Source organism: Melospiza melodia, chromosome 3 (assembly GCF_035770615.1).
Source record: "Melospiza melodia melodia isolate bMelMel2 chromosome 3, bMelMel2.pri, whole genome shotgun sequence".
Classification (NCBI taxonomy): domain Eukaryota; kingdom Metazoa; phylum Chordata; class Aves; order Passeriformes; family Passerellidae; genus Melospiza; species Melospiza melodia.
The window spans coordinates 52,096,766-52,121,498 of record NC_086196.1 but is presented as its reverse complement, the minus strand read 5'-3'; the positions used below and the strand labels follow the sequence as shown (position 1 = coordinate 52,121,498).

The following is a 24,733-nucleotide window of genomic DNA, read 5'->3' as shown; positions in this document are numbered from 1 at the left end:
GAATAGGACTTGTTCTATTACTTCCCTAGCATATTTTTGTTCAATGCACAGTCTGAAGTCTGCAAGATTCCCTTGGCAGATTCATTTTGATTTTATCAATGCCAACAGAAAGACAAAACCAACAGAGTTACTCTGAAGAGAATTACATTAAGCAAATCTTCTGAAAAGAAATATCTGTGAAAAGTGCTTTGAGTTCAGTGGTGGCAATTGGAAACTGCAATGTGCAGTAAATGTCCTTTACCACATCAGGAGGAAACCCAAGTGCCAGACTGATTTTGCAGGGCTGGGATAAATGTTCAGACACTGTAAGACACTCGTAGCATAAGCTAGACTGAGGATAATTGCTAATGCATACCATTTTCTCTGCTCTGCCCCTTCCCCACTGCTTCTGTTTTCTCTCTTGCTTAGCCTAATGGACATGTCATTGTGTGTTGAGAATGACATGCTTTTTTTTCAGATCATCTATTTGAAAGACACAATTTTTGCCACTGTTGTTCTTCCTTTTCCCACAAACCTACAGAAATAAGGACTAAGAAAAAAAGTTCACCCTCAGCTACTTCTTTTAGTGGGGGCTGCAATGTTTGGTAAGAAATGCAAGCAGACAGTTGAGGCAGACCTTTGTTTGAAAAAGTTTCATTTCCCAGTTGGGGCTATCTCAACTTTGGCACATAAGGAATATGTTGTAAAGTGCAAGGGCTTAATATATTAAAGAGATTTAGGATGCTAATAGCCTCATTTTGCAAGGAGTGGCTCACTTCCAATTCTCAGCAACTGATTTTAGGCTGTGGAGAAGGTTCAGCACTTCCTGCAGTTTTTATTTCCTGACCTTCCCTGCCACGAGAATTGCTGGTGCAGCCCACAAGCCCTTCCTGGACTGTGTGCTGTGGCTGCAGGCAGCAGCCTGTGGCCGGGCCCTCTCCTCACCTGTGGCCCAAGGGTGCATTCAGGAACAGCTCTGGGACAGCCTGATCCCACTGCAAAAGTCCTTGGGAGACACTGGGCACCAGTGCTTATAGTGGAGTCTCTCTGGATTTGCTCAGTGTCTTTCAGCCACTCATCTACCACCTGCAGATCTACAGGGGTACTGAGAAGAGATGTGCTTTCATGGAGAAAAGAAAAGCACTGCAGAGGCCATGACTGGAAAGGCCTGCTGCATGGGAATGGACATTTCCTGGCACACAGATGGGCATTCAGCAAACATCTGAAGCACAGCATGCACCAGCACACTGCACGAGCACAAACCTTTCACCTTCCTCAAGGTTTCCAGTGAGTCTGGGGTTTTTGACTTCAACTTCAATTTGGTAATAATACCTATCAAAATCAAGAATAATCAGCACAATCAAACTATTGCCTGGAAATATTCTTATATGCAATCCAGTCCCATGAGGGTCTGAGAAGATAAATAATTATTTCAGATCAAATTGCCAGTTTAAATGTATTATAGAGTGCATTTATATAAAAGCAGGCTCACATTACTAAGTGAGAACTTAATTATCTAGGTTTTATGCCTGCAATAAAAGTGCCTGCAAACAGTAAGAGTAGAATGTTTTATTTTTAATTAGTTTTGATTACTGAATCATTATGGCCAACACGAGCCTTGAAATATTAAGGGGGAAAAAGAAGACCTAAGAAACCTGAAGGTTGATTATCTGGATATCCAAATTCATCAGAAAGAGTTTCTAGCTTTTCAGTTTCAGATGATAAAATTTTAGTGTCTCTACAGCTTAAGAATCTTTTTAGTGAGCTAGAATTATTGAGGTGCTTTTATAAGGTTTAAAAGAAAGCTTTACAGTCACTCTGACAAAGGTGAAAGCTGTTTTCTGTTTGAACTCATCATTTTAAAAAGTTAAACCCTGAAGTTTTCTATGTGCCTAAGCAGAATATATCTTACCTGAGAACATGGGATTAAGAAAATAGTAATGATTTCCTTGGCTTTTACTCTGAGCCTATGGGCATATGCTTTTATTTTAAACTTTCTTGGCTGTGCTTCTCAGTTATAAGGACCCTGGACACCTTCATACTGCTCAGCAGCATAGGGAGTTTGTTAGATAATATGTTTTTTATATAAAATAAAATTTTAATTTTTATTTCTTAAATAATAATGTTAAATAATAAATAACTCATTTATCCACCTGAGAGATCCAGGCCTTAGAGCAAGTCTCTTACCTAGTTCCTGGAAATGTAACAAACTAACACTTTTATCCTAAAGTTTTACTTCTGAGTGCTTACTCCTTATTTGTCTGGGTATTCAGTTAGTTTAAGAATTTAAAATTATGCTTATCCATAATCTGAAATTTGTTAGAGCAATACTACTAAAGCAGTGCTGTGCAGATTATTTGTACAGCAAATAGGCTCAGAAAAGAACAAAAAGTGCCCAAAAACAGGGATACCAAAGGAAGATGTCCTAAAAATTCCTCACAAATATTAATATGGGAATCAGACTTAAAAAGAGAAGCGGGTAAATCAGATTACTAAATTTCTTTTCAGTCTTGTCTAACTCGCTTCAACCCTAATATTTCTTCCATTAATAATTCAAAGCTTCAAAACACAATTTCAAAGCAAAATTTCAGAATACATCATCAATCTTTACTTCTGTTTGTTAAGACACCAAAATCAAATGGCAAAAAGAGCATCTTTTATCTTGCAAATGTTTAAAATTGGATTTTGGAACTAAATGCACTTTCCATATTTGCAGATTTATGAAACAATGTCTGAAATAGAGTGTTTGATCCAGAATATGGTTCATTTATTTTAGCATGCTTCATTAATTTTTGTAAGATTTTTCAAATTGGGATGTCTAGATCTACTTTTCTTTAAATATTTTTATTCCTTTCCCAGAAAAAGCTAAAACCACAAGGCTGAAGCAGTCCTTTTATCTACTAACTGCAGTTCAGTATTTAGGCCAACTATTCAAGCTTTTCTTCTTTTGCTATCAACAGGTTCCTTCCCATCTTCCTTTGTGCTGATTCTTGATCAGTTGAAACAGAGAATGCCTTTAGGAGCTTTCCACTCTTATCCTTGAAATAGTAAGATCTATTTTTTTGTTACCCTTTAAGATTTTATTTCCTTGGGCATTTGTATTCTTTCTTTCTTTCTTTCTTTCTTTCTTTCTTTCTTTCTTTCTTTCTTTCTTTCTTTCTTTCTTTCTTTCTTTCTTTCTTTCTTTCTTTCTTTCTTTCTTTCTTTCTTTCTTTCTTTCTTTCTTTCTTTCTTTCTTTCTTTCTTTCTTTCTTTCTTTCTTTCTCTCTTTCTCTCTTTCTCTCTTTCTCTCTTTCTCTCTTTCTCTCTTTCTCTCTGTCTTTCTTTCTTTCTGTCTTTCTGTCTTTCTGTCTTTCTTTCTGTCTTTCTCTGTCTTTCTTTCTTTCTTTCTTTCTTTGTCTTTCTTTCTTTCTTTCTGTCTTTCTCTGTCTTTCTCTGTCTTTCTCTCTTTCCTTCCTTCTTTCTCTTCTTTCTCTCTGTCTTTCTTTCTTTCTCTCTCTCTCTCTCTCTTTCTCTCTCTCTCTCTCTCTCTTTCTCCCTTCCTTCCTTCCTTCTTTCTTTCTCTTCTTTCTCTCTGTCTTTCTTTCTTTTTCTTTCTCTCTTTCTCCTCTTTCTCCCTTTCTCTCTCTCTTTCTTTCTTTCTTTCTCTCTTCCTCTCTCTCTCTCTCTCCTTCAAGCCTTCCCAGTATTTCAATACACCTCAGATTTTAAAAACTTGACCCCTAGCAATTCCCCATTATTAAAATATGAGGGCTAGAATTTTTTTGGCTAAAACAAAAATTTAGTGAGCAGTTTTTTAAGGACTGGTATTAAGACACTCCCACTGACTTCACTGGAGCTCCATTTGGATGGATAGCAACTTGTAAGAAGCCACAAAACATGCAGAGCAGCATAAATCCAAGAGATGGAGACAAGGAGGAAACAGCAGAAAGAGACAGAGGTAGGGACTGGGAAAAAGCTCATATTTGGTGCAGCATCTAATTTTTTGAAGAGAGATTAAACCTAGAAATCCCAATACTCTATTTTTTTCAGTGTAAAACAAATTTCCTGAGAGCAATTGAAAACTGCTGAGAAAATGTGTTTTTCTACTCTCGTGTTGGCAGTATATCAGCATACAAGGCTACCATTTAGATGAAGAGGTAAAACAAATGGAAAGGCATTCCCTCTTGGGCCACAAGGGATCCCCCTGGCAGGAGAGGGGCCACAGTGACACTCTGCAGGACTGGCTCCCTACTGCCAGCAGCCCTGGGCTTGAGCGGGCTGTCCCCACATGCCTGTGGGGTACAAGGACAAAATCTGCAGTGGCAGTCATGCCATAGGCACTGTCCATGACCTCATCAAATGCAATTAATTTCTTAATAAAACCTGTAAACAAAGGTACAGATGACATCAGATACATTACCCAATATATACATTAAGTTTATCACAATCTAAACAAAGGATGAAGACACACTGATGCCCTAAGATTTTAGCTTTTATATCTTTCAGTCCTATCCTGCATCAGTGCATAGGTCTAAACTCCATATAAAGTGCAGTTAACTGTCTTCATGTTTTGCTAAACAAAACAATCCCTGTAGTCCTGAGATGCAAGGACACACCATAGCCTCAGGCCCCAAAAAGTATAAACAAAAGTGAATTGTGGGGAGTGAGCTGGGGGAATATGGCTTCAGTACCTGAAGCTGTAATTGGAGAATTAACCCCTGATATACAAACAGACCAAAATTATACTGTCTGAAAAACTCGTGACCATTGTCCATCTTGGATGTAGCCGCCACCAGGCTTTTGCACTGCCCAAGGTGTATCTATGGAAGACCTTTAATAAATGCCCACTTTATTCTCTTAACTCTGTCTAGCCTCTGTTCTAGGTAGCCATTCCAAGGCATCAACATCAGTAAAAAGGAGATTATGTATTTGGGTAATAAAGAATAAAGTCAACTGCAAGAGCTAACAGAACAAGACAGGATTGAAATGCATTTGAGAATGGGAGAGATGAAACCTGAGATTTGCAGCTAAATTATACAGATTTAAACCACACTTGATTCTCAGTTCCCTGTATTATCATACACATCAGGTACCTTAAATCATTCATAAAAGCTGGCAGTTCACTCACTCTCTTTACCAAAACAATTAAACACAAGTTAATATATCCTGTTTTAGATTTCAATGCTTTGCCTGTACTCCTTACAAATTCCTCTAGTGATGCTGAAGGCTCACTGTGCCCTGGCAAGGAATGCCAAATGCCACCTAATGAGGAGGATAACCACTGGAAAAGATGAGCTGAGAGGCACAACTCACCCCCTGACAAGGCAGGGAGCACATAAGGAATGTGCTGACCAAACCACACGTACCTAATCTGTTGGAGGGGTTCCTTTTGAAGAGGGCTCGCAGCAGGCTCTGGGCTTCTATGCTCAAAAACTGTGGCATTCCCAGCTTGGCTCTGAAAGAACACAACACTTGAAAAGAAAATAGATTTTTCAAGCTTTTTTTCCATCCCAATGTGGTGGAAACAGCTGAACTGTAGCAATCAGGAAGGGCAGACACACGAAATCCGTGACCAAAGTCTACCTAAGCATAATGCAGAGTGAGAAGGTGATCTTATTCTGCTGATCTTAAGGAAGGTTATACCACTGATGTCTCTAGAGGTAGAGCAGCTTGAATGAATCTCATAAAATTTTTGCAACCTCAACAGCTAATTTTCTTACAGAATTTTTTCACTTTTTCAGTTTGCTAGAATAAATTAGGGAATCAAGAGGAATTTAAACAATCAAACAATGAAAAAAACGTATACTAAACTGCATACTGTTTAAAGAGAATAAAATATTTGTCTTGGCCATTCACCACAGCACAAAAAAAATGCACTAGAGTGCAAAGCTGAGCTTCAGATACTTTTGTCTCCATTTAACATTAAATGAATGGGACACTGCAAAGGAAAAGATTTGAAACTTGGCAACAGCAAAATATAAGATGTCCTGCAGAAATCTGACTTTCCCACATTCTGAGGATACTGACATTGCCACAAAAAGTAAGATAAACTTGTTTTGTAGGTCCTCTCAGTAATTCACTTCCTACTGTTTGATCTGAAGGCAATTTTAAACACAGGCATCAGCTTTGCAGGTCTTACTAAATTCACACCTTGCATGGCTTTGGAAAGCTCATTACACCCATCATTATTCTCTACTCATCAAATACTTGGGTCCTATGGAGTCTCCCAAGGGTAGAGTTAACTCACAGTTAGAAGAATGAAAGCAGTTTTGATACTCACTTGAGAATGAGTGCCATTGTCTCCTTTCTGTCTTTTCCCTGGAAGGGTAATGATCCCGTCAGCATCTCAAACTGTGGAGTAGCAACAAAATGGTAAATCAAATGTGCATGGGGATGGTCTGCATAGCTGACCACATCCATCTTCTACTTCCAACACAACTGAAAACTAGAGGAAAAGAAATGATCCAACAACCTATGCACACAAAAAAATGTCACAGCAAGTCTGGATGACTGTTCCATTCCAGAGATGTGTTACAAACTGTTTACACTGATTGTTGTTGTCAACTTTTGGTATGTTTGGGAAGAAGTGCCACATATGGTGCTTCCTCCAGCATCTGTTTTATGACCAATGAGGTATTTGGCTTGGAGGGACTCTTATCCTACATGGATTTGTAGGCTCTTCTTAGGTGTTTGGCATGCTCTACCATGCAAGGAAAATGGATTTGATATGCCACCCCCCACCTTTTTAGGTTGAGTCAAACCACCTCTCTGATTGTGTATTTGCAACGCTTAGAGATGCCTCTCCAGTATTTTGCAGGAGAAACAAGACTAAACCTCACATTCTCAAGGCTTCTGAGTGTGCCTTTTCTCTCCTGCTTTGGTTCCTCTGGCTGTACTCAGTGATGAATCTCATAAGTGTCACATTTAACCAAACCCAAATCTCAAAGCAAAACCCAACAGTCATCATCAATTATTTGCCTAAGTCAAGTGTTGAAACATCAATCAGTTATGGTTCCTTGGAGACACACTAGTGCTTTCAGTAAATTTGACAGGAATTTCACATCTGTAAGACGTGAAAAAAAAGACAGAACCCCAGCTGAAGAAGCTTGCCTAACTTGGGTTCAGCACCAGGTCTTTCACACAGCTCTCACCATGGTGTTTTATGGAGTGGCAGCTGCCTTCTCTGACTGAGGGAGGCTGAAGGCTGTGCATCACCAAACATAAAGACATCAAGAACATAATTCAGCTTGGACACAAAGGAAAATTGTGCCCATTGAGGGTAAGTTGAACTGTTACTTGTTTGTGTCTGTCACTCAGGCTTTGGATCTCTTCTGCTATAGTAAGCTAATTAATTAGTGCAATTAATTAATCTAATAATTAATACCCACTGCTATAAGCAAATACCTGCTAAGGCAGGAAAGATTCTTCTAGCTTTACATACTTTTTGTACCTTATCCCACAAGAAATCACAGCGCTCCCAGAAAGCACATTTGTCATAAGAAAGATTCTTTCATTACCAAAACTTGTGTCAGACTGCCCCACAGCTTGACCCTTCCTCTTGCCCAGATTAAATACAGCTATACCAGAAGAAAAATATAGAAAACAGAAGAAAACTAATGGTGAAGCTGCTATGCTAATTTTGGGAGAAGGGGAGAGGAGATGTTTAGAAGCCAGATAACTAACTAAATATGGTTAATTGAAGGATTAATCTTCATTAGTAACAAATTACCTCAAGGCACTAAAATGCATAGTAGTAACATAAATAAAACCACTTTAAACAAATTTATATGGCTGCCAAATATAAACAAGATTTGGCAAAACAAATGCATTCACTTCTGCTTGGGTTAGGAGAGGCAAGAAAAGACCTTCCTGGTGGACCTGGAGGAAAGCAGCTCGTTTTCTACAAAGAAACATAATGAGGGAGAATTTTTAAACCTGCCTAGATGCCACTGGAGCTTCAATACCATTTTCAAAGTAATTCTGTCCTATTACAGCCTAGTCCTGATAAAATAGGACTCTGACTGAAGGGCAGGGAACATGGTTTCCCAGGGCAGCAGCAGAAATGGTACAGATTGTACCAAACCCTCCTCATGATTTCTAGAGCGTTTATGCTCACGCTAAGTACCTAATGTTCACTGACACTTGCTCACATTACTTTGTTATTACAATAAATCTAATTTAGTGGCACCAACAATGGCTGCTATGTCTCATTTATGCTGGCATAAATGGGCTTGATGCTGCTGATGCAGGTGATACAGATAAAAGCAACAGCTTGGTCTGTGACTATGTGGGAAAGGACTGTAGTTCCCACCCACCCCAATATCCCAGGAAGACCTGCAAATGCACCATGGCTGCAAGGGATGGAAACAAGAAGGAAGGAATCTGGAAGAAACTTAAGGTGCAGGAGGGAGCAGGGGGAATGACTGCTATGGAGGCTGCAGGAAACATTCACTGTGCTGCTGTAATGGCCAGCACTTTGTTACCACATCTCCAATTGTGCAGGCCTCATGCTGAGATGAATTCAGGTTCAGAAGAAATGCAGTTAGCATCAATATTTAAAGTGAAAGGCAGCCATGAAAGTGAAGTGTACCAGAGCTTTTTACTTTAATGATCTTAGCTAAGCAGCATCTGCAAGAAAGCACTAGTTTCTCAATTGCAGTCCTGACTAAATCTGTTGAAGGTTCAAAATGAAAGTACAAGACTGAAAAAAGATTGAAATTGTTCATTTCATCAGTTAAAGCTATCATTTCACTGCACAGTGCCCTGTTTTCCTGCTGATTTTTCCAGAAAGTCAAAAATCTTGCTAAACCTGAAAATGAAAACAGAAGTGAGAGTATGCTGCTCACACTCATGCACACAAATAGAGGGGGGGTCACAGAAGGTTGACAAGAAGCTGAGATTAGGGGTGAATGAACTCTGCAGTATTTTTGTCTATTAAAGCAGTCCCTATAGTTTTGCTGGGGGACTCAATTTTCATTTTCCCTACTTCCCAATCTGTGGAAACCATCTGTTTGCTCCTTCCATCCCACCAATTCAATTCCCAGGTGTTTTTGGAGGGCCATCTTCTGTTAGACTTCTGAAGGCTGCGCCTCTCTCCAACCTTGACTTTCTTTCTCTACCAAAGCAAGTGCAAGAAAGGCAAATATTCTTTGTTCCAGTTCAGATGCCTATTTAGAGAATCACAGAATTAGGCTCAATGGGCCTCTGGAGTCACATAATCCCTGCTGAGATCTCAATATACTATGCAGTGACCCCTTTCTCTAGTTTTCAGGGCAGTCTCCAATTTCAGTAGGCAAAGCATGAGCACCTCCCAGAAGATATACAAGTGGGAAGACCTTGGCAAAGAATGCCGCATTTACTGAGGAAATTCAGGATTCAAGAAGTGACCCAAGAAGGTTATTGGAGAAGATAATGAGTGAGAAAAAAATCCTCAGCCTGGGTAACGACCACAGGAATTTTCCTAATGGATGGAAGGAGAGCAGGTTGGGCAAATTACTTTCTGCCCAAGTCTTCTGAAGTTTGTGAGCACAGGATAAAACCCAGAGTTACAAACAAACTTGAAACCATTCTGTTTTGGAAAACAGGAAGAGACACTCTCATCAGAGTGGTCAGGTTGTCCTCTCAACACTTCCAGCCATTTTCCAGGTATCTGAGAACTGCTCAAGCACTCAGTTTAATACTTGCAAAATGCATTGAATATTTTTCATTATCTGTGTGTGTGAAACATAATGAATTAGTGCTCACAAAGGGTTGAACCCCTTAACATAGCAACAAGCATAACATACAAAATAATGTTCAGGAAGACAATCTCTTGCACTGGGAATAAAAAAAGGGTAATAATAGAATTTTGTAAAAGAAGATTGATACTTTGATGTCTTGCATTGATTTGTCCAATGTCACAGTACAGTTACTACAAAATTAGTACAGAGCTGAATATTCTGGATACCAAAGGGACATTTTTTTTCTTCTGAAGACTTAATTACTTGCTGACACATATGAACACATTTTTTCTGGTTTGGGACTGCTACCAAGTCATCACAGCCATTTCTCTAATTACATTCCCCTCTCTGCCCACATTATTCTCAAAGGTGTAGAGTGGTTTTTTTCTCAAGAGAAAGAGATACAACTTCCATGAGGTCTGTCACCTTGTAAATCAGCTGGTAGATGAACTAGAGAAGCACTGCTTTGTGAGGCCTTCCAAGGGGTTTGTACATGTTAGATCAGGCAGACCAGTTTATCTGGGCTTCAGAGATGGCAGCGTGGGCTTCAAGAGTCTTGCAGTGGAGCTTCAAAGGTATTAGTTCGACATCCAACTTTTTAACAATTGTACATCAAGATCCCTTGATGCAATGCTTTTGCAGAGTATATCCTATCCAAAACCTCCAATGCAGTGAGCAAGATACAGAAAGGCAGAAAAGAAAAACTGTCTGGTCATGATAAAGCACATAAATTCACCAGCAGAAATTATAGAAGTGTTTCAGCAGTCATCACCACATACTAAATGAGAAGCAGGGACTGTCCTTGGGAATGCTGGAAGGGGCGCATTTTAAGATTTATGTACCTGCTCACATACAGTAACCTACCATAAAAAAAAACTTAAATAAACTGAGCAGCAAACAAACAGAGCAGGTAACAGTTTCAGTTGTGTGGCCTGTGTCAAAGACCAGCTGGCAGTAAATGAAGCTGTGCTGTTGTTGACAGTAAAAATCCTGGTGAATAGCAGTTCACAAAATAATTAATGACAAAATTAATAAATAAGACCAGGACTTCATCATTTTCAGAAAAGTTTGTTTTGCTATTAATAATCGCAACATGCCACATTTAAGGAGTGTGCAAGGATCATTCAGTTTGATTCTAGTCTGTGCCCTGGTCAGTGGGGGTTGGCAAGAGAAGCAGCAATTCCTCTTCACAGAACAGAACAGAAAAGAGAGTGTTTGGTGGCTCTGATGATGACGAAGATACAGGCCATGCTATAACTATAGGCATAATACGTTCCCTTTTTTGATTAACAATTTTAGACATGAAAATTACACTGTCACATACACTTCTTTTGAATCTATGTGTATTTCATCAACTGGTGTATTTTCTTCATCTATTTTACACCATACTGCAAAGTGCTTAGGAAGAAAAGCTAATAAATATTTTGAATACAATTTAAGTTTATTCAGTTTTTCAGACTGACCAAAAAAAAAGCTTCCATAATAGAACATACATGTGACAGAACAAGGAAAACAAGGAGAAAAGAGCACAGGGAAAGACAGAATCAGAAAATTCTCCCAGCTGTTCAGTGTGTGGAAATAAACGTTTTTTGGTCCCAACCAGATAAATGTTGAAAAGGAAAAAAGGTTGAACTGATTGACATATTTTTCTCTAAGATGTCTGGTAACACTTAAAGGCTTAAAACATTAGCTTGGAGTTAAAAGGGTTTTACTTCCTTTAATTTATCTCCTTTTATAGGGATTCTAATGTGTTGAATCCTTAGGGGAGAGTTGAAAAGAGGAATGGAAAGGAAAAAAGAAAAAAAGAAAGCCTAGCAAAACCCAGGGAAGAACAGTCCCGTTTATTAAGAGTTTATTAGCTGGTGAAAGAAGAACAACCACATGCACCATCTTTTAATGGGAGACAAAGAGTGAGAAGACTCAGCCATTCACCAAAAACAAATATATAATAAAAAAGTTAAAGGGTAGGGATAGATTTATTCTGTGAGACATACTCTATTGATTTTTGTGAATAAATGTACATAGTTTAAGAGTGCTGAGTATCCCCAAATGGATTTGTGGCCACAGGAGGTAAGGATATTCCACTCCTTTTATAATTCAGGCAATAAATTACAATATTTATGTAGATTTACTGCTGCCAACCTGCTAGATCAGTGATGTAGGCCCTCCCCAACCCAAACTTTCACTGTTTTTCACACTGCTTCCTATGCTTCCTCTGGTGGCATGAGTAGCCCACTTCAGGTGAACAAAATTTAAACATATTCTATGGATTTTGGTATGCAGTGCAAAACATAGCTTTGGTATGCAGTGCAAAACATAGCTACCAAAACCAGCCCCCATACCACAGGAAATGTGTCTGTATTGTAAGAGCACATTGCTATGCTAATTTCTGCCTCTGGTTCTGCTGTGACAAACATGGTGAGGTGCCCTGTGAGCCACAGCTGGCTGGGGATGGCCATGCCCTGAGCACAGGGGGGATGTGCAGCCTGCACACCTCAGGAGACAGCAGCACCAGCTCTGCTATCCCTGTGAGAGCAGCAGGTGCCTGAGGTCTGGGCTCAAGGGACAGCACCACGCTTGATAAAACAACGCTTCCAAAAACTTACAGTCTTCATACAGCTTTGAAAAAACATCACAGCGTCACAAACCAACTTCCTGACCTTTCCTTCATCTACCTCAGCAACAACAGCACACAGACTGAAGAGGCTGGAGGGGTGCAGATTGAGGGGGGGACAGGTTAGCACCTGAACACGTCATTTTAAAAGGCTGGCTTGAGGAGAGTGCAATACTGTCGCCCTGATGTTTTAAGATTTTCTAACCCTTCTGATGTTTATATTCTTGTAATGAACTTTCTCATACACTTTATGTAAATAACTTATTGTTTTGCATTCCTTTATAGAAGAGAAAAAATTTGATAAACTGTTGGTTTGTCCACTGTGATCGGAGAGGTGGGACTTGCACCCTCCAATCCACTGTCTCTTTTGGAAATCTATAAATGCTGGAGTCAGAAAAATAAAGGCCCCTTGTTACCTTGGTGTGACAGTGTTCACAGGGGTTCAAGGATGAGGGAAGAGGCGAGGATCTGACTCTATGTTTCAGAAGGCTTGATTTATTATTTTATGATATATATTATATTAAAACTATACTAAAAGAATAGAAGAAAGGATTTCATCATAAGGCTAGCTAAAAATAGCAAAAGAAAGAATGATAACAAAATCTTGTGGCTCAGACAGAGAGTCCAAGCCAGCTGTGATTGGCCATTAATTAGAAACAACTGCATGAGACCAATCACAGATCCACCTGTTGCATTCCACAGCAGCAGATAATCATTATTTACATTTTGTTCCTGAAGCCTCTCAGCTTCTCAAGAAGAAAAATCTTAAAGAAATTATTTTTCATAAAAGATGTCTGTGACACTTCGGGAAGAGCGGCAAGTCCGCGTTGTGTTGTTTCACGTCCTAGAGTGACACAAAACCTCTCTGAAAAACCTCCCTGACACTGTAATTTTTATCAGAGGGATCTGAAGCCTCCCCCAGCCCCCGCTGCAGCAGATGAGCAGAGTTTGTGCCTTACCATGAGCACACCAAAGGACCACCAGTCGGCACTCTGCGTGTGCCCGCGCCGGTTCACCACCTCGGGGGCCATGTACTCGATCGTCCCGCAGAACGAGTACGCTCTCTTGTCGTGGTCGATGGCTTCCTTGCTCAGACCAAAATCTACACAAATTGAAGCAGAACAGGGCTCGTCAGCTCTCTAAAAATTATTATTTTTGCTTTTGCTGGCTTAAATTGTTTGAACAAAACACGCCAACCAGCTGGTGAAGTGCCCTCCTGTCCCTGTGCCACAGGCACGAGAGTGCTGGAGCCCTGCCTAGGTGGAGTGCCTGGCACTTTTTAATACACCCTGAAAATATGAATATTATTTTCCCTGTGCAGAATGAGGCTGTGGCTCAAGGCAGAAGGTAGTTTAAATAAGCAGATATATACAGCTCAGGTTTGGTGAAGGCAATGCTAGCAAGGATTCCTGTGCAGCTATATTCCAAAGTACTAGGAATAATAATCCCAGATTACACCAGTGAAAAGGTTGGCTGGACAGTGCCTCTAGAGTGGGAAAGGGATGTCTTTCAGCCATCCTCTGCCTGGATCAAATAGTCATATTGGAAGCATCCTTCCATCCACAGTGGCAAGCAGCCAAACCTGTCTGCTTCACATCAGTCAAGAGCACAATTTTACCAAGAAAATGCTATGTTCTCCATGTGCTGTGCAGCAGGGGGGCTGACAAACTGACAGAGAAGCTCAACACTCAAACTGTTCTGGCTTCTAGTTTTCGTAAGCAAACTCCTTCCAACCAGGATGCATACAATATACTGTAGGGAAAAAAAATCAGCTTATAGGCATAAAGTTTTCTGTTTCTCACATACCTGTTATCTTAATGTGACCCTCTTCATCAAGAAGAATGCTATAAATCAAAAAAAGAAACATTCATTCATTAGCCAGGCACAAAGTGCAGTTAAAAAACATGAATAAAAGATGTTTAAGTCAGGTAAGGAAACATTGCAAGATTCAAATACTTATGTCCACAAAACCTTAGTGGATTCTATGGCTCCAGAAAGAAAAATGAACCTCAAAGTTCTTTTTAATCTCATGTCTGAAGCATGCACAGCTTGAAGCAGTTCCATGAGGAGCCTCCTCTGTCCTCCACAGGATGTTCAATCAAGGTGGGCATGCAAACAGAGCTCAGGAAGAGCAGGGTGCTCAAAGCCAGCAGCTGCAGGGTTAATGCTTCCAGCAGGAGAAGGAGCTACACATTTCCTGTTCTTGTCATAAGAATAGGCAATCACACAAATAATCAAGGCTTGGACTCACTGGACATAAAATTAAGTCCAAAGATTCATGCTGAAGTAATAAAAGTCATCAGAGAGCACAGTGACTAGTCACAGCCCAACTGCATGGATCTCAGCCTCTGCTTTTCAGTCCAGAGCACAGATGAAAATTCAGCCTGGAAGCCAAATTCAAGTGTTCTCACAGTTGCCACCTGCCAACATATTTTTTCTTAACAAAGGCACTCCAACATTTCTGTAGATCACAAAAAGCCATGCTAGTTTTTGTGGAAACAAGAAGGAACACTGACTTTGAAAAATGATGATTTTGGTAAATAGAAACTGACATACTAATGAAGGTGATCTTTCTTCTGGTCATTTCTTTCTGAGTCCTAGTTACACTCAGTATATTTCTCTTTTTAAACTGATCTACCATGGTACTAGCTATTTTTATATTCCTCTTCTCTTAGAGAATCAATTTGATATAATTATTCAGGAAGAAAATACGATAGAAGTGAACCAAACATAATGGGCTATACTTTTTGTGAAAAGTTGTGTCTGAACTGAAACATAATTGAAAAAATATGCTCTTCTGTCATTCATGTGCTTAGAAAAATCTGTTGTGCAAGTCATCAAAGGCCAGCAACTAAGTCAGTACCATGAGTCCAATAACTAAAGCCTTTTCATCTCAATAAAAGCATCTTACCTTTATTCTTTCCCCACATTTTTTTTGAACACACAATTTTCAAGTATTAGTCTATAACAGGCATGGTTAAATGTACTTTTGGGACTGCAACCCCTAAACTTGTGCTTCAGAAGAGAACAGAATGAAACACTTGCCAGTGTGAGTGAGCATGAATGTGTGAACTCCCCAGACCTGGACCTGGAAAAATAGCAGGGGGAATAGAGCTCACAGAAATCAGCCAAAATTTTGCCCCATGCCCAGGAAGCCCCTGTGAATAACTATGCAATTCAAAGGGAATTTCCCCAGAAGCACTGATTTTATGCTTAATGGGTTTTAAATTTCATAATTTCCTATTGAAAATCCACACACACTTTGGTACACACACGATGTGTGCTCCCCATACTTTGCCCTGGTTAAAGGGCTCACACCTAACCCTCATTAAAGGGATAAAGGCAACACCAACAGAGCTTTCAGACTGATAATACTGCCTGAGGTTGAGTCAGAGACATACAGCAACTCTGTCTCACGCTGTTTGCTTGAGCAGCAAAATGAACAGATCCTGGCTTCCCAAAGGATGTGTATCTCATATCCCCTAAAATGTGATCTACAGTTCCTTCCTCCATCTCATGCTCCCTAATCACCCTTCCACCATGGCCTTGGCCACTGGCAGCTTCCTCTGTGGCCCCTGGCAGCGCCCTCTGGACATCTGGGTGCCTCCACATTTGCCATCTGGCAGCACAAATAATGCTACAGCCACTAACCAAAGATTATATTTCATGTAAAAAGAAAACAATATGCTAATAGTGAGGGGAAAAAAAGGACAACTGTTGCACTGAATTATTGCATGGTGAAATTAAGAAGAAAAGAACAAAGTACCTGCTTCTAAGAATGCAAATTGTAACAACAGACAAATAGTTTTCCTGTGACAGTAGAAGCAAACTAATTATCTGATCATACTCTCTACTCTCTTTATCTTTGTCACCTTACAATTCCTTTTTATCCCACAATATCCATAGCAGACATTCTATTGTGGCAATCACAATTACTTTAGCTATGGTTTGCAGAACAAACTAATCTGAAATAAGATAGTATTATTCTATGGAAGGGGAAAAACAACCAGAAGCTCTTAATATGGTTCAGGCTTGAGAATAATCTTTCATCTAAATTAATGTTTTGAAATTATAAAAACCATAAAGAAGTAGAATGCTTTTAAATGCAAAGCTAGGTTACAATCATACTGAATGATAAACTTCAGCTAGGAGTTTTTTTTTCATTTTATTCTTTCAGTCTAATGTCTGAGTGCTTTTACAGGATACTGTCACTGTCTTCAAAGCAGTAATAACAGTTATTAGGTGAAAAATATGCCAACACCATAAATAAGTGAACCACACCTACGCTTGGAACAAAAATTGCCACAAAAAAAGGGTGTCCTTAGAGAGGAGACTGAGAGGAGACCTCATCACAGTCCACAGGTTTCTCAAAATGTGAAGAGCAGGGGCAGGCACTGATCTCTTCTCTGTGGTGACAGTGAGAGGACCCTAGGGAATGGCCTGCAGTTGTGTCAGGGGAGGTTGAGGTTGGATATTAGGAAAAGGCTCTTCACCCAGAGGGTGGTTGGGCACTGGAGCAGCTCCCCAGGGAAGTGGTCACAGCACCAGCCTGGCAGAGTTCAAGGAGTGTTTGGACAATGCTCTCAGACACAGGGTGTGATCCTTGGGATTGTCCTGGGGATATTCTATTATTCTATGATTTAACATTTTATCATCAAGACCATCCCACAAACATTCAAATTACTTTCACTGAACTTGGTTTAAAAGTATGCCTTGAGAAGATAAAGGCTGGAAATCTCCATGCTAGAGGCTGGGACAGTTAAATTTGTAGTAGAGGAATGACACAGATCGAGTTACAGGAGAAGTCCCATAGCAGAGCTAGGACTGCAGACTCCTTATCAACTTCTCTGCTGCAGCTTTATCACAGGGGAAAAAAGCTTTTGTTGTGGGTTGTTGGCATTGTTTTATATCATGTCTTAAATCAAGGTTGGAACAATTCTCTCCCATTTCTCTCTGGCTCTCTTTATTTTTGGTTTTGAGTCATGTCTTCTGGGCTTTACTTTGAGTTCCAACATCCCCAAATCAATGTGATGTTCTGCCAAATCAAATAAAGCTGGAACTCTGGGGCTGGTTTGGTTGTTGTTTTTTTTTTTTTTCTTTTGGTTGGAGTTTGTTTTGGTTTGGGTTTTGGTTTTTCTGGGGTTTTTTTGCTTTAGTTTGGTTTTGGAATTTTTTTTTTTGGATGATACAAGTTTCTTTCTAAGTGAGAGCAGTTTTGCAGAAGATTCAACCCACACTTTATGTTAATCAGAAACTGTAGCTAAATTTTCAGGTGGGAGATAAAACCTGAGACTTTATCAAGAGTGTTTCATTTCATTTTGTTATGAAAGTACCAGATGAAGCAGTCAAATATCTACTAAAGGGATGAAGATTCTCACAAATTGTGTTTTGTGACATTTCAGTGTTCACATGACCCCATGCTATCTCACCCTGCTGAATGCAAATTCCTCTCTGCTGTAGCTTTGTTGACACCATGAAGCCAAAAAGGGACAGCTTACATCAATGGAGGCTTTCCACCATAAGCCTTTGTCTCTTACTGATTCTCAGGTCTCCCCTCTCTGCACAGGGCAGTTACATTCATAAATCACTAATGGTTGGCAACATGCTGCATTAAAAAGCGGTGTTTGGCTTTTTTAGAGTATAGACTCTACACTGTCCCTTGTGTAAACAACTGAGGGCCTTAAAATGTACATCACTCCTTGTTAACCTAAGCCCCTGTTCCAGAACTCAAAGTGCATCTAGCTTTCTGAAAAGAGAAATGGTAAAAATTAGTAACAGTCTGTCCATTTTCAGATGGTAGAGTTATTTCTAAGTCACCCATGTCCTTAAACCACAGCATAAGAAATAAAATATGCATCATATACTACCTTATCGTAAGTTCCCATTTTTCCATCTTGGTATTTACCATATTCCATGGTATATACACCATATTGTATAGCTTGATTGTGCAGTTCTTAAGTAAAAACATGCCTCACCATTTAAGGAACTCAGTGGCTTCCAGTGTGACTGAACAATACCTTGTCCCACAAGGGATGCCACTGAAATCACCAAGACAACTCAAGGAGAAGAATTCGTCTGCAACAATTCAAGAGGAGCATCTGCATGTTCTAAACAAGACTTTAACCAGAAAGCTCAATTACTTGTCTTTTTGAAGTAAGTACAGCTGACTTGAGAACAACTCCCAGCTGCACTTGAAATTAACTCATCGTTTTGAATTGTTAACATGGATTTTTGCTCAGGGAATCTTAACAAAAAAACCCCCATGAACCTTAAATTTTAATGTACTGAGGGTTCTTCCAAGTGGTTCCAAGTGGTTTTAACAGTGCTGGTTTGGGTTTTCTTTTTTTTTTTTTTTTTTTTGTTGTTTTGTTTTTTAACATAAACAACTCGAATGAGCTTTATTTCAGCACACTCACAGAGCTGACAAGCAAACTCAAACCTATCAGCAGCTATTTTGGGAGCATCTGAAGAACAGCAAAAGCACTGAACAATGAAAGGTCTAATGCAGTGCCTATCTTTAATAAAGGGGAGAGAGGAGGGGAAAGAGAAAGAGAGAATTGGGGAAATTATGAATTAATTAATTTATCTCCAGTTCTGCAAATCTGACAGAGCAAACCTTGTGCTATAATCATGCTGGTAATGCCTCTGCTGCAGATGTGTGTGTGATTCTGCACGTTGCACTTCAAAGGAGAGATGAATCAAGGGAAACCAAAGGGGAGTAATGGGAATGACTGAGCCCCTGTAAAGACTGACTAGTGAAGAAGAGTTCAGCACCTGGATTGTTTAGGGTACAGAAGAGGGTCTAAGGAAAACATGCCCTCACAACCCCTGAGGCTGCTGCTGAGAGCAGAACAAGCAGGTTGGGGCTTCCAGGAGGACAGGCCAAGGAGCACTGGCCTGCAGGGCCAGTGCAGAAATTTCAAACTAGGTATTAAGAGCAACATTTTAGATGAACAACTGCTGGAGCACTGCCAAGAGGCTTCCCGTGTAGAGCTTGGAGTCTTCATCAGCTTTAAACCTGGGTTAGCAGCACACCTGTTATGGTCTCAATCCTGCCAGGGGGCAAGGGGAGGATGAGAACATCCTGAGATGGTCCTAATTTTCTTTAATCATCTTATTTAGAAAGATATACTTTCCCAGATGTAACAAAAAAATTTAGCATTTTTTTTCCCCCGGAGAGTAATTTTTTCATTCTGCTGTATGTGTTTCTTTAATGTAAACCTAAAGATCCAGAGAAATCATAGGCTGTCATGCTCTGCTCTCCTAGGTGTGACTGCACATAGGCTTTGCACTTACAGAGCTTTTTTTAGAGGATATGGCTTTCAATCAGAGGCCTTGCTTTATCTCCAGGTATGAATTCCTGGGTCATTCCCTTTCCTATACAACAGTTATATTAATGTATGTTAATTTTACACTACTTCAATTGCTTCCAAATTAAACTGTATCACATTGTAATCCATTTAACTGAAGATCAAAGGCCATAAACACTGTATATACAACAGTGAGAAAATGCAAGAGTGAGGGCTTCCAACTTAACTTCACTCAGTGATCTCTCTGTGTATAGGTCTCCGGTTATGTGAGGATACTTTTTATTTCCTTCCAAAGAAATCTTGTCTCACTTGGCAGACCGGCAACACTCAGGGAGGGATTTTAGCAGAGCAGTACAATAAAGGGGATGGCTGATCTCAGCTCAGACAAAAATACAGAGAAAACTGGATTCCATCTGTACCTTTTCAACATGCTTCTGTGTGACAATGACAAATCAGTGACACCTTCCTTCCTTAGATGAGCTCCAATTTCTCAATTCACTGATCCCTGACTGGAAGCACTTCAGCTTGGTCTGCAGTAATATAAAGTGCTCTCACTTGCAACTGGAGTCATTGAGAGATGTTTTTTGAGATGCTAAGTGACACCTCCTGCTGAGAACTCAGAAGAATCCAGGTCTCAGTATCTCAAATACAATGAACAATTTTGACATACACTTAATTTTACCCTTAGTTTCTAACTTCTTCTAAAGCAAAATATTACAGTATATGCCTAAAAATGTAATGGCATTGTGACATATCTGAATATACAAGCTCATGTCTGGATACCTTCTAACAGCAGATTCACACACCATGTGTAATCTCAAAAATCAGCCACATCTAAGATCAAAGAGAAAAGCAGTGCATGGTCCAAATGAATGCTCACTAGAATCAAAGTTTAAAACAAAAAACCTACACCTGGAGTTATTCTATTGTGTACATGTTTGTTGATGCTGACTGGATAAAACAGCAATTCAGAACGAAACTGAAACCCAAGAGCTGCTGGCAAACGATGCAAGAGCCTGTGGCTGTGGCAGCTGGGTGTCACAAATGCCTACCTGCATTTCGTATCAGAACTAACTGGTACTTTTCTCTCTCCAGTTCTTTAATTGTAGGATGACTTCCCATATTTGCCAAAGACTCTAGGTTCCAATTTTGGCTGCATAAATGGGCAAGACTGGAAAATTTGGTAGCGGACTTACAAAAAGTCCGCTAGCCCAAAACCCTGAGAGCTCTTGCTATGTACATCTGTTGAATTCACACAGTACTACTACTGCTACTACTATTTTTCTAACCAAAACACAAAATTGAAGTTAAAATTTAAATCACACAGAATTGCAACAGAGTTAAACAGTCTCCTTCCCTTCAACTTCTCACCTACAAAGTCCACCTTCCATCACTTTTTTTTGCCCGTGAGAGTGAGAGTGATAACACTCCATCATAAAGAAAGAGCTGCATATTTTTCAGTTTGATGTCACAGAAGGAAAATGCTGCTGTGCTGTTAGACTTTGAAGGCGTAAGCAATTGCCAAAAATTGCTCAGTGGTTATCTTTTATAAATGCTGGTGACCATTACATTAAAAAAGAACTTTGGAATGTTGCAGCCTGATTTATTTGAGTTGTCACAACAGAATCTATCAAAGCACCAAGCATAGGGCATAGAATAAAAACAGTATAATGTCACTTCCAGTGACAGCACTGAGGGTGTCATTTGCTCTACTGATGTGTTACAAATAAAAAACAGAAAGGAAAATTAGGACCACATTATGAGTGAAAAATAGCTGCAAATATAAGTGAGAACAAACATTTTGGAAAATATTTTGCACAGTTAATACAAGTATTTTAAAAGCCCCAATTATCATGTCTCTCATGAGTTAACACAAGTTCTCAGACACGCTCATTTACTTTAAGCAATGGCTCCAGTAAAACTGAACAGTGGCACTCCATATTCTGTGTGAGCTGGAAGTGGAGCTGCTTTGAGAGGTTTACACTGCATCAAGGGGAAGGCCAGATTAAAGCTGCAAAGAGAGAATGGTGCCACTAAAGTTAAAGTGCACAGGGATCTGAATTCTTTACTGAAATCATTCACAAAACTGAAGGCCAGGCACACAGAGGTCCCATCATACTGGAGCACAGTCAAAACATTTGGCCTCACGCTAAGATGGTATGACAGGAAAGCTGTGCTGCTGTTAGTGACGGTCTCATACAGTCTCACAAGAAGGAAGGCAGAGCCCCTGGCACCTTTCTCATTTAGCAGCGTGACAAGGAGCAGAAGCAGCCTAAAAGTTCATGTATTTATGTTTCAGTTATCTTTTCCTTGTTAACTTACTTTTCTGGTTTAAGATCCCTGTAAATAATTCCAAGCCCATGGAGGTGGTCTAATGCCAAGGCCAGCTCAGCTAAGTAGAACTTGACATCCTCTTCTGTAAACATCACCTAAAGAGAAGGAAGACAAGACCACATCTATTTATTGGATAGTGGTGGGCTGGCTTGCCTTAAACAGACACAGGGAAGGAATTGTCTAACCCAGAATGCTGGAAGGGAACACCATATCAGGTTCAATTTTCCATAATTTGTCTGAACTGACATCAACAATTCTTACCAGATTCTCTCTATAAAACAAAACTTGATCTGTTGAGCACCTCTATTCCTTAAAATATGCTGCTATCATTCATCTGTTTGACCTGTTTAGATGACATTATGCCACAATATTAGGAATAAATTATAATTCCTTCAGCTTTGGAAATGAACAGCAAAATTAAACACATTCAGTGCAGCCCCCATTGTTTTCATATCCCTTAACTTGCTACAGTCTTGGCATTTGGTTACCAAATTCCCATTAAATAGCATGGGAAACCTTTTTGGGGAAGTGGAATACTTCCACATCTGAGAAGAACACACAGCATGAAGAGAATCAGAGGTGGATTTAAAACCTCATGCCTTGGAGGTCCAAGGAATATCCGTGCAGATGCTCTAAGCAGTGATGTGCTGTCAGACACTCAAGGCCTGAGGAGGTGCCAACTGAAGACAGTGTTTTCTGCAGCTGATATGGACACTGAAAGCTGTGTTTTAGGTGAGAAAAAACTTCTGTAATCAAAAAACCAATAAGCTCTGAAAAACTCAGATGGCAGGAAACCCCTTTGGTTCAACTTCCATTATATTTGAGATCTTCTCTTCAATTAAATTTCAATAGTCACAGAGATAATAATGCAGAAAAAGAAGCTGATGTATTAGATACACAAATGTGATTATGCATGACAGAAGTAAAATGAGTCAGCTGAATACAAATTTACTTGTCATATGTAAATGTAAATTCTGCAGTAGAAGTTGTAGAGCTTAATTTTAAAATTAAGTCTCTGCTCTCAAAAAGGGGTAACCAAAATATCTGAGTGCTTTGAGAAGCTGCAGACAGCTGAGAGAAAAAAGAGATGATTCAGAGTACAGATGTCACATAATTTAATTATTTCACTGCAAAGACTAGAAACAAAAACACAAGGAAAAAAATAAATACACAAGTGAAAGCTCTCAGATTTAATTGCATTAAATGTAAAAATAATTTTAGAAGAAATTCAAATTATTTATAAGATTTAAAATAAATAATGTAGGCAAGAAATTAAATCAATAGAATCCAGGAAAAATATACATATACACATAGTAAAAGTCAGATGTCTCAAAAAGACAGAGCAAGAAATAAGCAAGCTCTGCATGCATGCATGCAATATGTATATATATATGGGATCTGACTTGAAGTCCACTGAAATCAATACCTTTCAACCAAATCTATAACAACCAATTGCAAACAGTTCACGCTTTCCTAGAACTTCTTTCCTTGCAATACCTTGCCCCTAAACAGCTGCAAGGTATAGGCAGGCAAGGTGAGCTTGCAAACACTGAAAAAAGAGATGTTTTCACTGTCAGCTTAATGAGTCATTAACAATGGTGTACAGCACAGGAGTTGGTGAATTGCCCTGGACAAGCTTAGGGGAAAACATGAAGCTTTAGAGAAGTACAAAGACTGAGCTGTTATCTTCCACTTTTGAGTTCCCTGCCTGTGCAGAACAGGGACCTGCCCTCTTAGGCACGAGCCACATTTTCTGTCTTCTTCCATGAAATCAGAGAGGCCCTTGCTGAGACAGCAGCACTGTCTCACTAATAAAGCTTGGTCTCATGACAACAGCAGAAGGACATTTGAAATCAAAAATTTTAAAATCTTTTTCCTCATATTAAAAATAACTGCTACCAGGGACTGAATATTTATATAAGGATCATTATTCAGCAGTGTAATTAACTTGTTACCAATGTCTTCTTGCATTAGCAAACAAGCCTTAACAGCAAAAGCTTGGGGTCCCAAGTTGCAGTGCACACAGCATGTCACTGAAACAGGAATTGAACGGGGGTGGGGAAGAGCTGGGGAACTTTTGACTGAAAAGACTGTTTTCACAGCTTTCTTAGTCCATCAGTAGCTCCCCAAACTCAAGAAGAGCTACAGAGCTTCCCCTCAAGATGGCATTTGAAAGGTTCCTGTCATTAAAGACTGTGATAAGTAGATCCCTGACCCCGGACCCTTAGAAGTACCAAGGGCTGGGGACATCATGTTGGGCACAGACAACTGCAGGGCACCATCCTGTCTCACTGGAGCATCCTGCACTCCTGCAGGGATCTCTGTGGGACCGCTGGCTCACAGAGGTTTGGAGATTCAGGAAAGAGCTAAACAAACCTAGAAAACCTGCTGTGACTGCTCTGTGTGGGCATCAGCGAGACTCGGGTTTGGGACATTCCCTGCCTGCCAATCCCTCTCCAGAGGCACGGCATGCAGAGGACAGGGGAGGGATGAGAGCCTGGGGAGGGCATGGAAGCAGCAGCTGCCCCTGGCAGGCAGGAGGAGGGCAGGTGAGGGCTGTGAGAGTCACTCTCCCATGTCGGGCTGGTGGGTGGCCCTCAACCTGCTCCCAGCAGGGGCTGGCCCTGACCCACGGCCATCTCTTCCCTCTGCTGGCAGTGTCTGTGTTTGTCCAGTGGTTCTGCGCTCATCCCTAGGGCAAAATGTATAGGGGACTGATTTATCAGGCTGTTTCTCATCACATCCAAGACTTAGTCTGAAAGCATCAAGTCTGGGGATATTTTGCTGTGGGAATG

The 24,733-nt window shown here is 40.0% G+C and overlaps 1 protein-coding gene across 2 annotated transcripts in view; it reads right to left on the bottom strand.

Moving 5' to 3' along the window:
• The window catches only part of RPS6KA2 (ribosomal protein S6 kinase A2), a 275,176-nt gene that overhangs the window by 42,100 nt on the left and 208,343 nt on the right, over positions 1 to 24,733 (bottom strand). For both annotated transcript variants that reach the window (XM_063151755.1, XM_063151756.1), the window contains 5 exons: positions 21,927 to 22,033; positions 14,101 to 14,138; positions 13,254 to 13,396; positions 6,242 to 6,312; positions 5,328 to 5,416 (listed from right to left, as the gene is read on the bottom strand). In XM_063151755.1, coding sequence (XP_063007825.1) covers positions 5,328 to 5,416; positions 6,242 to 6,312; positions 13,254 to 13,396; positions 14,101 to 14,138; positions 21,927 to 22,033 — 448 coding nt within the window. The remainder of the gene's footprint in view (positions 1 to 5,327; positions 5,417 to 6,241; positions 6,313 to 13,253; positions 13,397 to 14,100; positions 14,139 to 21,926; positions 22,034 to 24,733) is intronic.